This window comes from Epargyreus clarus, unplaced genomic scaffold, assembly GCF_041222505.1.
Source record: "Epargyreus clarus isolate Ecla_fem2 unplaced genomic scaffold, WU_Ecla_fem_2.2 ptg000001l, whole genome shotgun sequence".
Taxonomy (NCBI): Eukaryota; Metazoa; Arthropoda; class Insecta; order Lepidoptera; family Hesperiidae; genus Epargyreus; species Epargyreus clarus.
Genome location: NW_027332209.1, coordinates 43778 through 59295, shown reverse-complemented (window position 1 = coordinate 59295; position 15518 = coordinate 43778). Strand labels below are relative to the sequence as shown.

Here is a 15518-nt window from a genome sequence, read left to right as displayed (position 1 = left end):
TGAGATGCATGATATACTTGATTAAGGGCTCAAAAAAACTGACGACAAGGAACCAGATTTGCAAGATGGACAACTGAATTTTGGTGTAGAACCTATAATAGGTATCTTACGATATCATCAAGCTCTTTCACTAAACCTAGTATTACACAATATAATTATATTTTAAAACTCTACCTATAGTCCAATGTACAAAAGTGTAAACTATAAAAAAAATAACAAAAAAGTACATCCGATTTCTATGTCACTACAAAGTAAAAAATAATTGAAATAAATGTTGGTTTAGTACATATTTCTGAAGTCGGCGCTCAATATATTTCGTTGGATGACAGCGTAAACAGCATGTCCAATATGAGCTCCGATTTCAGAAATATGTACTAAACCAACATTTATTTCAATTATTTTTTAATTTGTAGTGACTTAGAAGTCGGTTGTATTTTTTTTTTAATTTTCGATCCTTTTTATTTAATCATTTATTTCAAACAATATAAAGTCCATATCATATATACCTTACAGACATACATATTAATATATACTTATAACTAAAATCACGCATTTGCGGCGACGTAAGACGCGGGTCTTCCGGGGGTCCTCTCCGTCCACGGAACTTTTCGAACACAACTCCCTTCGGCCATAGCTCCTCCTTCAGGAAGGTCGATTGACGGTTGGAACGCGTACAACAAATGAACTAAAGTTTACTGCGTTACGCGCCTCCAGCTTTTCGACTACCAGATGGTACTTGGTTTTTATCGCCAGGTACTCCACTATGTCCAACAGCTTCTAGTGAGGACATATTAACATTTATATATTAATATAACATACAATAAATAAAAATACTTAATGAAAATACCTACAAAACGCACTAGTCGCCTCTACGATTTTTGAAAGTTCCCCTCGATTTCTCTGGTCTGCCATCATTTCCTAGACCCTGATTACCTTATAATGAACATTGGACATATCTTCTTTCCAACAAAAAAATCATCAGAATCGGTTCATAAACGACGAAATCATCCCCGAACAAACACAAATAGTACGGCCGAATTGAGAAACCTCCTTCTTATTTGAAGTCGCTTTATAACATGAAAAGAAGAGGAAGAATGGAAAAATATGTAGCCGACAAAGAAATTAAAATAATCAACTTTTGTATTTTAGGAGTAAGGGAACTTGTTTCCACTGGTATGTTTTATAATGCAAAAGTGATGGTAAGTGCCCACTGTCGCCCATGAACATTTGTAATTAACCCCACGTGAGATTATTCCGATATCGGAGGTCGGCCACAGACGATACCCCTGAGCAGTGGCGAACTAAGGTCGTCCAAGGCCCGAGTCGGAAAGTTGAATGGAGGCCCCCAGTCTAAGAAGTTGATTTGATTTAATGTCTAATAGACTCATTTTAGTGTTCGAGGCCCCCGGGTGATTCAACGCATGTGCACCCATGATATTTTTTATATGAATGATGTGCATAACTTGACATGATGCGTAAATAAACCTAAATTAAGTTTTTCAAGTGAACAAAACTTGCTATTTCGAATAATTTCAAAACAATACGCCACAAGCATATTTTTAATTTAAATACATATACGAAATGTGGAAGTTAAAAAGACGCAGGAACTTAGCTTAACTACCAACCTAATGATGTAGGTACCTACAGGTAACCAAAGAGTATAGTAATCTATCAGATACATATACATAGGAATACATTAGCTTCATTTCATTATTTTTAGGATTGTAACATTGTGTTTACTTATTAAAGTCACATTAACAATATTTTTTTTACTAATTTGTTCTTAAGTTCATAATTATTAATATGTTACGTATCTTTGTTTCTTTTTTTCCATTTTCAGTTATTACGTTTGTGACACCGGTCAATTGAACTATCAGTCAGTGTCAGTCGAACATGGCTAGAGATGGGATAATAATTGTCTCAGAACAATATTAGCATAGAAGCCATGAAGTTATAGGTAAATATGGAGAACACACTTCGAATACCTACTTGAAGCAAAACCTATGTATCACCATCTCGCTCTCTGTGGGCAGACCCTCTCTGTCTAAGTAGGGTAACCTTTATTTATTTTGGCACATAGAGCCAATGTTGCCACATTACCGAATCCTTAAGAAATGGGATTATAATTCGTTGAATTGCCAATCCAGATATGCATACGTGACCTACGATTTTGGGATTTTCAATTGAACTAATCATAGTTCAAGTATTTATTTAAAGGTAAATTATTTGACAGTGTTTAACTTCTGGTAAGGCTAGTGTGGTGACTAATTCTAAGAATTTTTTAGGAGATTTAAAGAAGAAGATAGCAATACTATAGTCCACACTAGAAAGAGAGGTCGGCCCACAGAAAGCGGGATGGAGATACGTAGGTATTTGCCTCAAGATTTTGTTCTAAGTGTGGCCTCCATATTTACCTATAACTTCATGATAGAAGCCGAACTAGAATAAAAACTAACCAACTACATTTTATTCACTATTGTCAAATAGCATTTCATCATGAAATGCTATTTATATATTGTATATGCTATTTGTATAGCATTTCATATAATAGCATTTCATCATGAAATGCTATTTGTAAATAGTGAAATTTTCATGTGTGGGAATGAAACAAAACATGGCTGTTTGTTTCGATCTATTCTGAAGTCACTAAAATAAAAACGATTAACATCAAATGGTCACCTTTGGTCCCCTTATAATACGTACAAATTTAAAAATACTATCCAAACGTCAAAGTCAACTATCATCTTCCTCTAAATGTTTTATTGTAATACACTCAAGAAATATAGCGTAATAATTTTTTATTATTATTTTGAGAATTATGGCGACTCAACCGTAGGAGGTAGAGATATGACATCTCAGACTTTTTTGTAGTTGTAGGTCATAGATAAGTATAGATATATTACCGCCATGTAATTGAAGGAAAATATTAAATGCCTGACACATAAGTAACATGGCTGACTGTTTTCCCATTACATCTCCGACTGTCATGGTGTGATTTACGCGGAACAATGCCGACAAGAGAAAGTGCAGAGAAATATCGTTTCATTCGTAAATGCTCTAAAAACATTTTTTTTTTTAATATTTGTCAAACAAGAAAATAGATGACAATAACAATTTCAATTGTCAAAACTGGTTACATTTTCTTGTTAGGAGTGAGTAATCTTTACTAATCTATGTTGTAGGTTTACAATTCTATAGTACATATTCAATTCATACGACAGACGCGACCGCCAAACACATTTTATAATATTTATATTTATTAAATTATATCTAAAAACAATATTGACCATAAACTGTTATCCTTTTCATTATAAATATTGTATATGATAGATATTCGGCTGTAACAAAATATTTTATCAGAATGTAATCGATACATTTATTATTAATCGATCGATATTAATTACTTGTACATTTTTATACAAGTAATTAATATCGATCACATACCCATCATTAGCAAAATCTTAACTCGTGACAACGTCTATAGAAACGAAATGGAGCGTTATTTATGTCTCTTTTTGTGCACTATCACTACCATAAGTAAAAGAGATACAGTATACGCGATGTAATTGTTATTTTACCCGGGCTCTATGCTATCTTCATTGCTCTGAGGCTGTAACATAGTGCCGGTGGCAGTTGTCAACTAAGTTGTCAGTTGTCAGTTGTCAGTTTGACACGACTAATGACGTCCATGAATAATATTATAATATATGTTATTTGTCAATAAATATATAATTTTTACATTACTGAATCATTTAATCGTTATTTTTTTACCTTTAGGTAGTTTTGATAACCATACAACATTATAATCGCGAGTAGCTGCCCTGCCACAGCAGTCAACAGCACAAAAAAGTTTGGCGAATTATAACATATATTTTTATCTTAATGGACGACGACAATGGACGGGTAATAAGTAACCGTAGTGTTGTCCTTGTTTTATTGTCAAAATTGATGTTTATCTTGAGAACTCTATCATTATCAATAACTTATAGCTCAATTTCAGACTAAAAAGTAGAAAAAAACGATGATATTTTTTGCATTTAATAAATCTTCATAGGAATCTTCAGTCTCAGATGATACGATCGATTTGAAATGTTTTTAATAAGAATAGTAAAATATATATAAGTATTCCTATTACTTGCACTTTTGAGCGTAAACAAGAAGTAAAATAAACAACAAAAATTGGAACGTAACAAAAAACATGATACATACAACGCCATTTATTCGCCTAGCGGCAGACATATGGGGCTAATTTGTCAAAATAGGTTATTAGCCAGCTAAATGAAAAGACACATGTGCGACTCGAATTACTCGGACGTCTCTTTCACACTCGAGTCAAAACACGTATACGCTAGTGCTCGCCATTCTGTACCAAACAGCACTTTCAAATTTCATCATATCATCACCGCGAGGCTACGTCGCTAATCCGTGTCGTTTCCTAAGGCGGAAAAACGTTAAAATCTGTGTATCAATACGACCAAAAAGAGAAAAATGTTCAGTATTAGCGCCGACAGCGCGATTCAGCACAGGTGAAACACGCGCGGCACGTCGCGGAAAGAAACGTGGTGGTGGTGTGGCGGACGGTGGTGATTTGTTATCAAACAGGTCGCGAGCGCGCGGGCCATGGCGGAGGCGGCGCCGGGCAACATCGTGAAGGAGGGCTGGCTGCTCAAGCGCGGGGAGCACATCCGCAACTGGCGCGACCGCTACTTCATCCTGTTCGACAACGGGGACCTGGTGGGGTTCAAGGCGCAGCCCGAGCGGAACAACTACCGCGACCCTCTCAACAAGTTCACGGTGCGCGACTGCCAGATCATGGCCGTGGACAAGCCGCGGCCCTACGTGTTCACCATCCGCGGCCTGCAGTGGACCACCGTCATCGAGCGCAACTTCGCCGTCTACACTGAGAAGGAGCGGTGAGTCACCTCGCGATCCTTACGGCCTATCCTAAATTAACATCATAATAATAAACACGCGAGTAAACGTCATAGGAGCATAACTTATTTGTTTACATTGTTTCACCATGTTATGAATTCAAATTAATGACTCCCTACAATTACAGGCTTCTAATGAGAATTGAAGTAAATTGTTAAGTGGAACGTACAAGTTGTCATGTTGTCAGTTTCTGTCAGCTGGGACTTGTTGTGCAATGTGTTTACTTCCTACATGAACACATCATAAATATTATGTCTCTAACTACATTGATAGAAGGCCATTTTTGTAATGTTTACTTTTTTATAAACAAAACTAACATAATTATTTCATGTCAATATCTATTAATTGACATTACTTTTACTATCCCTATCATACTTCCAATTATGTATTAACTGTACTATTGATAAACTCTAGTACAGATTCCAGTACAGTAAAATGTCTATTAGTAGCTGAGAAGTGACTGGTGTAAATGCGGGTGCGTGCTGTGTTAACATACACTACAGCCAGGCCCAGCGATGCTGAATCACTGTTGTTTATCCATTTGTGGACCACATTGTTTAGTTGTGACTTCATTATTTATTGACACATTGACATATTATTTACGGTTATAAATGTGATAAGAAGAATTGAAAAGAAAATTTAGTTTTGTGCATGTTGTGGTTTTAAATAATTTACTTGAATGGCCCCTTAATATACTTCCTAAGTAATTTTAAAGTTCAATGAAGCCAACAGTGATAAACAAAATCATTGATATAAGTAAGTGTGCAATAACTTCCTAAAATGTAATAAATTTAACCCAGTTTCGAGACAGTAAAAATATTAGTTTTCCTTCTGTTGTTTTCCATACATAATTAATTTCTGGGTTTTTCAAAGAGTATGTTTGCATATTTGGTCTTCTCACTCATTTTAATACTTCCTGCTCGCTAACTATAAAATAACATAAAACTGGTCTGCAAATGTCTAGACTATGAATAATTAATCAATGCCGATCTCAAAATCTTAATACTATTAGAAAATATGAAAAGGATTTGAATTTTAGGCTGATGATGTTTTCTTAAAATGGATTTTTACAATACAATGCCTCTTGGTTTTGCAGGGAATGGCAATGTTTGTATGGAAACAAATGTTTAACACAATCAATGGTATAGATGCTTACTACACACAACTAGGCTTTAGTCTGTTGAGGTCATGGACAAATACTTATGTTATAATTACTAATTACTATACTATCATTCACATTTTAAAAAAATACTTCTAGTCATATTTTGACCCTAAACCGATATGACTATATTTTGTGTATTTCTAATTTTTATTATAGGTAATTAAAATTCATGTGAACCTGATGCAGTTTAGCTATATGAACAAAACCATGAGATATATAGTTATCTATAAGACATTGATATAGTTATCTGAGAAAGGAAATGGGTATTTAGAAAGACTGATTTAAATTTATGTGATGATGACAGCTTATAGCCTCCGGTTTTCACGCCAAGCTCAAATGAAGATCAGGGATTTACTTCTTCAGAAAATAGTCATAATGCATATAAACACTCCTAAAACATTTCATTATTGTTTTCCACTATTTATTTTTATAATTATTAAAAAGCTGTTATATTAATTATACAAATATAAACTTCACTTACATTTATTATATAGATTTCATACAAAGATAAGTTCTTAAATACATTTTTAGTAAATGTTACATCAATGGAATTACAAACAAATAATATTGTCAATGAAAAAAATAGCAAACTGGTTTACCTGATGATAATTAGCCACCGCTTTTGATGGTTCAAGAGTCCTACTTGATATCATATGTTGCTCTGCCCGGAATAAGTATGCTTTCCTTACCACACTTTTCAAACCAGGATATAGTAGTGGTCAATATAGACATTATTAGGCAGAAATATTAGAGTCAGTGGGGTCTCTAGAATAGAAAATATTAGAACTACATTAGTATTTTTTTTATATAATATAGGAGTAGCAGACGAGCGTGCAGTCCACCTGATGGTAAGTGGCTCCTGCCGCCCATGGACATATGTAATCAACCACAGATAGGATTAGATATTTCTTCCGCAACCTTCAAACCGGAACACAGCAGCGCTTAACATTGCTGTTATAAAGCAGAAATAGATGGCGGTGGTGCCACGGGAGTCGAACCACAAAGGGTTTTCCCACCTTTATATGTGAAGAAGGTTGCGGCGGTGTCGGGTGGGTGACGCAGTGCGGGCGGTTGCAGGGAGGAGTGGGTGGCGGCGATCCGGTACGTGTCGTCGCAGTTGAGCGCGGCGGGCGGCGCGGCGGCCGGCGCGGGCGAGCCGGCCGCGGGCCACAGCGCCGCGCCGCCCGAGGCCGACGACCTCGACATCGCGCAGCTCGGCACCAGCTTCCGCGACCCCCGCAGGATCGTGAGTGCCACACGCCACACACAACACGTAGTATAATAGCGAAGGAGCATACAGACCACCTTATGGAAAGTAAAGCTGGTGCACATCTGGAACCGACTCCATATCGAATGAAGGTAACATCCCCATGAATTTGGTTACACATAATGCTAGTGGCCCCTTTATGGAGCTTATAGCGCATGTATTGCCAGCTTTGAGGACTATAATGCTCAGTTCATATGTAAGTGAACTGACAATGAGTCAGTCTGGTAAGTCAGATTATACCACCTTTCGAACATATAATTTACAAACACAAACAACAGAACCTAACACTGCTGTTATTAGGCAAAAAAATAAGTAAGGTATTGCTACTTCTAAGTAGTACCACAAAGGGTTCTACCACATTTCAAACTATTTTTACTTATCATGTTATGATAAATTTATAATAAAATTGTTATGTATGTTACTCCAATAGTTAAAACTGTAACAATAAAGTGTTTTGTATTAATATGCTGTAATGATGTAGTCGTTGAGTTCAAATTGAGGCTTGCATGAGCATCAGCCTTGTCATTGACAGGGTTGATATTTAATTATAAAAAATAGCATGGTAATATTATGTGACTTTTAACTACCACAATATAACGAGTAATCTTAAAATTGAAAAATATTTATAATTCAATAAAATAATTGTACCAAAAATGATGATCTCAATGAAGTTAATTATAAGTGTTTAATTAACGCACTGACGCACCAGACGGGCTTATTAAAGGAAACAACAATAGCAAATAATTATATTGTTTTATTTCATAACAGCAACATTGCTTCTAATTAATAGATTTGTCTGATGCAATCTTCATATTGTTTCGGAAGCAGGAAAACCGCACATGTTTATTTGTTCTTGAAAATTCTAATTAATTTAAATAATATTAACTATTGACGTCATTAGGTAAAAGTAGAAACAGGATATATATTTTTTACATTAATCAATTTGTATATCTATTCATATACATATATGGAGCCATGGCGACAATATTATGGCTTAAACAAAATCCTCATGTACACTGCAATTTTTCCTTATGAAAATGTCAAAATATTAAAACCTTATATAGTACGTAGACATGGTAGGTTCAACAGCTAAGAGTGTCTTTTTTTAAATACTTGTAAAACCATATAACATTGTTTGTTGATATATTTTTCAGTCTTCAGCTAGCAGCTGAAGAATGAGTTGTCGACTGTGTGAACAGCTATAGTATATAAATATACAATAAAATCAATATAACGTAAATATTGCAGACGCTGGAAAAGTTCGAGTTCGTGAAGGTGTTGGGCAAGGGCACGTTCGGCAAGGTGGTGCTGAGCCGCGAGAAGGGCACGGGCAAGCTGTACGCCATGAAGATCCTTAAGAAGCACCTCATCATCCAGAAGGACGAGGTGGCGCACACCATCACCGAGAATCACGTGCTCAAGAAAACCAAGCACCCCTTTCTCACGGTAATATCTTTATTTATTCAAATTAACATTGTTTCCAATAATAGTAGTTTATCTTTGGATAGTTTGACCCTTGGATATAGGAGTAGCAGATGAGCGTATAGTTCAGCCGCTTGTAAGTGGCTATTGCTGCCCATGGACATCTGTAATCAACCCCAGATAGAATTAGATATTCCTACCGGAGCTCGGCCACAGATGCCCCGCTACCCCTGACGACTAAGCTAGAACGCCTCGAAAAAGTATGTCTCCCTTGCCACACCCTTTAAAACGGAACACAGGAGCGCCTAACATTGCTGTTATTAGGCAGAGATAGTCGTGGCGGTGATGCCGCCGGAGTCGAACCGCAAAGGGTTCGAACGTAGAATGAGCGAGGTGGTGCTAACCGTGTGTCGCGCGGCAGGCGCTGCGCTACTCGTTCCAGACGGCGGACCGCGTGTGCTTCGTGATGGAGTACGCGAACGGCGGCGAGCTGTTCTTCCACCTGTCGCGCGAGCGCTCCTTCAGCGAGGACCGCACGCGCTTCTACGGCGCGGAGATCGTGTCCGCGCTCGGCTACCTGCACGCCGAGGGCATCATCTACCGCGACCTCAAGCTCGAGAACCTCCTGCTCGACAAGGACGGACACATCAAGATCGCCGACTTTGGCCTCTGCAAGGTGACCGATCCCGCGACTATATTTATTACTAGCTGTGCCCCGCGGTTTCACCCGCGATAAAAAGAAACAGGGGCTCAGGTAGTTCTAAAATATAAGTAGCCTAAGTTACTCCTTATTACATCAGCTACCTGCCAATAAAAGTCCCGTCAAATCGGTCCAGCCATTTCAGAGATTAGCCAGAACAAACCAAGAAACAGACAGACAGACAAAAATTGTAAAAAATGTTATTTTGGTATATGTACCATATGCATATTCATATGCATATAGTAAAAAGCGGTTTTTCAATATTAAAAACAGACACTCCAATTTTATTTATATGTATAGATATGTAGAATTTCTTCAGACTTTGCCATTAAAGTATTGGCTAAGCACTTTCTTTTGATGATTTTTTATTGATATTATTAGTTTTAATGACAGTTAAATATAACTTTTAGGGTTTATAATATTTATTTAATAATTATTTGATAAGAAAGAAAGAACACAAGTGAAATACTATAACAGAGAGAGACAAAAAATATAAAAATAACATAAAACAAAAGAAAAAAATAAAAAATAAAACAACAACAAAAGGACAATCAAATGTAGGTACATTCAATTATTACAATAAATTATGTGTTGCAACGACCACGAAAAGGGACAAACTCAGCATGTGCCACGTGCAGGTAAACTGCGTCATGGCTCTGATTTTCAGTTTGCCCCCTGCGTCTGGGCTGCTCGGACGGCTGATTCACACATGCCGCCTGTAACTTTTTATTTGCTAGTATTTTTTATCGTTATGATGATTCATAGAATTTGTGTTTTGTGAATTGACACAAAGTCTATGAATCAATATGATAAAGGTGTTTCATTTATATTATAATTATACCTTAAAACAGATTGCCTAAATTAGTAGGGATTATTAAAAACAAGCTTTTTAAGATTTTTGTATCTGGTTTTATATGGTTAGAATTTCTCATTCTCATAAGAAAACGTTCTGTAGTATAGTACCTAGATTTAAGTCAGTCGCAATACGTGACTCGTGCCAAGAACCCGTGCTCGTGACTAGCTTAAGTCTAGGTACATTTCTACAAGTTTGAAAAATAAAGTTCCGTTCAATTTCCGTCGACGGCGAGACGAACTCTCAACGAACGTGTCGCAGGTGAACATAACGTACGGGCGCACGACGAAGACGTTCTGCGGCACGCCGGAGTACCTCGCGCCCGAGGTGCTGGAGGACACGGACTACGGGCCCGCCGTGGACTGGTGGGGCACCGGCGTCGTGCTCTACGAGATGGCGTGCGGCCGCCTGCCCTTCTACAACCGCGACCACGAGGTGCTCTTCTCGCTCATACTCGAGGAGGAGGTTAGTCTTCGACTTGCATGCTTGCCGTATCAAATGTTTGTATGGAGCTTTTTTTGTTTTAAAGAGAATCTAGTAATGAGAGATAATATTAAGACCCTCAGTTTAGTTCTAGATTTAGTGTATCTGTTACAGTCAAAGTGATCGAATAGCTATTATACATAATGACTGTTTATTATGTATAATATCCGAATTTATCACTTTGGCTGTAATAAATCCATGTTTAGTAAAAGAAATATTTGGTTATGTAGCATCAAATATTATTTAGGTATTACGAATATTTTATAATGTTATTTAAGTTTCATTTAATTTATTTTTCATTTTAATTATTTTGTTGGAACATTTCATAAGTTTTTCCTAAAAAGACAAATACAGCATACTTCACGTACAATAATATTTATGGTCTATTAAAAATTGTATTTTCTTGTGAGTTTGTCATATATGATTACTAATTACTTCTTAAAATTTAATGAGTATGTCCTTATAAAGTACACTACTTAATGATATAATATCACAGTTGAAGGTTTTTTTTTTAAAAACTAATTGGATTTTTGGTTAAAGAAATACATTTTTTCTCAGTCTACAGTCTTCGTTTTTATCAACATTATTTTTCGCTAATCAAACTTGAATAATTCGCCAAGTTAAGTCGAACTCGCACGTGGAGGCTTCCGTACCACCAAATGCTCATTATAAAAATCATGAATGTGGTAGTAGGACTTGTTGACGAGATATTCATATAGTTTATTTTTAAACTTTTGATTGTCACTTGTTATGCCGTATTGTTTTTGATATTTTCCAATTTGGCCCGTGGTATATTATTCCAATTTGGCTGGGGTATATTTAGGTACTTAATAAAAACATTAAAATATAATAAAAATACAAAGAAAAGTAATTTAATAAAAATATATTATTATTATTTCAGTAATTAATATCATCACTTTAACCAAAATAATCAAAATACTTAAATGTAATATATTTAATTTTGTCAATAATCATCAATATTAAAATCCATACCAATATGTAATTCTTAATGGCTAGATTTTATAAACGATATGAATTCATAGTATAAGTTATTAATTACGTATAGCCGGAAATGAAAGGCTCCCTTAGGTTTATTCGCCTGCATGAACGGTGTTGCAGGTGCGGTTCCCGCGCACGCTGTCGGCGGCGTGCCGCGCGCTGCTGGCGGCGCTGCTGTGCAAGGAGCCGGCGCGGCGGCTCGGCGCGGGGCCGGACGACGCGCTCGACATCATGCACCACCCCTTCTTCGCCACCATCAACTGGGCCGACCTGCTCGCCAAGAAGATCCCGCCGCCCTTCAAGCCGCAGGTGTCCGACGACACCGACACGCGCTACTTCGACTCCGAGTTCACCGGCGAGAGCGTGGAGCTCACGCCGCCCGAGAGCGACGCGCACCTGCAGCGCATCCAGGAGGAGCACTTCCCGCAGTTCTCCTATCAGGTACTCCGTTGTGTCTATAGTATATTTTTAATTCGATTTTACACTTTTAATTTTATAATTTATTTTTATTTTTACAATTTTTAAATGTTTATTTACTTTACATTTTAATTTTAATTGGATAATTAATTATTGAACATCCACTACAGTCTAAGTTACAAAATAAAAACGAAAAACTAAACCCCTTAATACTATATACACTTAATACTATATGATGTAAAGACATACCTGAATAATTTTTCCACATTACTCCATTACTTATTACATTTGCAAAACAGTATAGCCATAAAACGGAAACCTTAAAATAAGCAGATTGTTCGTAACGTTGATTTCTTTCCAGATTATCAATTCTTTAATGTAGTTGCATCTGAATACAATTATATACTTCAAGTTATAAAATTAAATGTAAGAAGTCAGTAAATATGATTGCGCATAGGCTAAATTGCAGCCATGTGGGGCCTTGCTGTGCTGTTTCTAGTGGAATGGCACGGCAATGAAACACATTGTATTTTTGTACTTATTAGGCACTAACATAGGAAATAAGCATACTGTATTAATAAAAATCGAAATAAAAAGTTATTGTTATATTATTATTATTATAAATATAATGTATAATCGGCGTGTGTTCGCAGGACATCTCGTCGTCGGCGCACTCTGCGCTGTCGCACCTCTCGCACCACTCCGCGCACGCCGACCGCCGCCACTAGCGCCGCCCGCGCCGCCGCGACACCCGCGATAGCGCCCGCGACACCCGCGCCGGCGCCGCGACACCTGCGACAGCGCCCCGCCGACACCCGCGCCAGCGGCGTGGCCGCAGTGACGTCAGCAGCGCCGCGCGACCAGCTCGAGTGCGCAGTTCGAACTATCCGGTTACGTGAACATGCGTCAACGTTTGCTTTCTAATTCAATATAAATTATATTAACTTGGAACTGTACATCCGGCGACACCGCTCAGGTTGATCGATCGACCCTCGCTCGTAATCCGCTCTCTAATCAAATTTTTAATCGTTACTCGTTCACGGTTCGTCCGACCCGCGACCGGCCGCCCGAAACTCGCGGCTGAATCTTAAGAAATACACTGGTGCATTAATAAAAAAGTGTATTTACTCCGAGGGGACTAAATTAACAGAAATAAGACCGCTCTCAACACAATTGCTGCGATGGTTTTAAATTGTAGGTCAGATTTGTGTCGCCGGATGGCACCGAAGTATTTACATTTCAATTATTATAAGTACTATAATCGTCAACGAACAATCAGTCTCAGGTTTGAACCTGGAAGAGAGTGGTGCGAGCCACTCGTGTCCCGGCGGCCTCGCGGCGACACTCGCTCAGCCTTTCAAGACCAACTAAATGTTGTACGGTAAAGATCGCATCTATTTAAACGGATTAAAAATATGTATGTGTAAATGATTAATGACTGCCGCTTAATGAAGCAACAAGGGCGGGATTTTTTTAAAATAATAATCTGAGAATTTACTTGATAAATCGCAAATGATAAGTAGTGCCCCATTCTCATATGGAATTCATGATTAATCGGGTGCTTCAGGAATGCATTATGGAAAAAAATAATTATAAACTAATGTACTCAAAAAGCACTCGGCTTTTCCAAACAGAACTTTTTTAAATAGCTAATGTTCACTTTATATTATTTTGCGTCGTAAGATTCGAAAGGTGCCACCGACACTTCTGTAGCTTTCATTTACATTATGGATTAAGTAACTGGACAGACTTCCAAAAAATATTAATTTGTTCACATGAACGTTAGGAAGGACAAATGGCTGATTGTAATTTGTGAAAAGTGTGTATAACAATGAAATCATAAATGTTGCCGATGTAATGTAATCCTAATTTGTATTTTAGTTAATGATTTTATTGCTTTTGTTGTTACATGTTGTGTCATAATTAACTTTTGTATTTATTTTTTAGGCAATCCTTTAATTAAAGTCTTATGACTAATATCTTAACAAGAAGGGAATGTCCTACGTTAGAAGTCTGTTTGGCTACTTTATTGGTTTAAATGCATCTTAACATTTCTAATTATGTATCCTTAGTCTTATGTTAAGAGAGGATGATCATCATTTATATTATTTGCGACTTCAATGGAACTGCAGATTACCATTCTATATTTTGTGTTAATGACTATAAATGTACTGATGGAGACAAAACACTACAATTGTCGACACAGTTCTGGCTCGGATGTACGAAACTACTACGTTGCATGGACACTGACGCCAGGTGGCTAGTACGAAGAAGCTATTAAAGTGATTAATCTAACTTGCTAGTAGAGCATTTTTTGATAAATGTCCCGTCAGGGAATTAGTTTGACTGATTTTGTATAAAGAACGAGTTAACGACGAATTGTCCGTGACTTGGAACTCGAGAATGAGGCTGCGGTCTATTCGATGTAGAGGCCACTGACTTCCATTAAAATAATAAACAACGTTTGCATGAATCCGTATGACTACGCCTTGCATTTACGATACCTAAATGAAATGTAATAACTGAACACATGCACATGTAAAAAGTTGTAAGAATGAACGTCTCCGCCCGCGGCAGCGGCCGGTGCGCGCGGCATGTAACGGTAGGTTAGTTGATTCCCCTTTGATAAATAAATTGTATATTGTAAAATTATTAAGCCCAAGTATGAAATGCACTAACATAAATGTAATTTAAATGCTTATTGTTTAGGAACGGACGAGCGCACTGGCCGCGTGCGCGCCGCTCGGGGCTTCGGGGTCGAGTGCTTATTTATTGAACCGTACCAACGTACATTGTCATCGCTAACTATGTTAACTTCTCATTAATATCGGCTTTTATATTGTGACCTTTGAAAATTATTCCACATGTAACTGTGTTAGGACGACGTCCGGTACTACACAAATCAGAAATTTATATTATGAAATTATATAAGATTTATTTATAGGTACTTGTGTATACACCCCAGTTAATTTTTAAGCCTTGTCGTCGATATTTTATTGTTGGCTTTACGACGAGCAGTTGGGGGCCGTGCGTCGTTCCTCGTTATTCTGAAATGTTAAATGTTTTTGGAAATATAGTTCACGTTTATTATTTTAACATTCATGTATAGCCGAGTCAATAAACAACTTGTTTATACAGCATACGTGGCTTTGAGTTATGAATAAAACTATAAATGAAATTTTCTTTAAATAAGCGAGAGCCCGCGGCGGTGCGCGGCGCGGGCGGACGTTTCCTTTTGTATATATTAAATTTAGGATTAAACTGCGTGTGTTTTATTTCCATT

The 15518-nt window shown here is 37.3% G+C and overlaps 1 protein-coding gene across 1 annotated transcript; it reads left to right on the top strand.

Annotated features, from left to right (window-relative positions):
* Nucleotides 1-4241: 4241 nt before the first annotated feature.
* Akt (AKT serine/threonine protein kinase) lies at nucleotides 4242-15496 on the top strand. The gene is made up of 7 exons (XM_073073213.1): nucleotides 4242-4913; nucleotides 7172-7340; nucleotides 8610-8807; nucleotides 9205-9459; nucleotides 10598-10801; nucleotides 11939-12259; nucleotides 12889-15496. The coding sequence occupies exons 1-7, from the start codon at nucleotides 4621-4623 to the stop codon at nucleotides 12961-12963; spliced, it is 1515 nt and encodes a 504-aa protein (XP_072929314.1). The 5' UTR covers nucleotides 4242-4620; the 3' UTR covers nucleotides 12964-15496.
* The last annotated feature ends 22 nt before the right edge of the window (nucleotides 15497-15518 follow it).

Excerpts from the sequence above, each read along its gene's own strand:
- Akt (XM_073073213.1), top strand. The coding sequence starts at position 4,621 with ATGGCGGAGGCGGCGCCGGGCAACATCGTGAAGGAGGGCTGGCTGCTC. Across the intron at positions 4,914-7,171 it reads GTCTACACTGAGAAGGAGCG|GGAGGAGTGGGTGGCGGCGA; the intron begins GTGAGTCACCTC and ends GGGCGGTTGCAG. Across the intron at positions 9,460-10,597 it reads CCGACTTTGGCCTCTGCAAG|GTGAACATAACGTACGGGCG; the intron begins GTGACCGATCCC and ends AACGTGTCGCAG.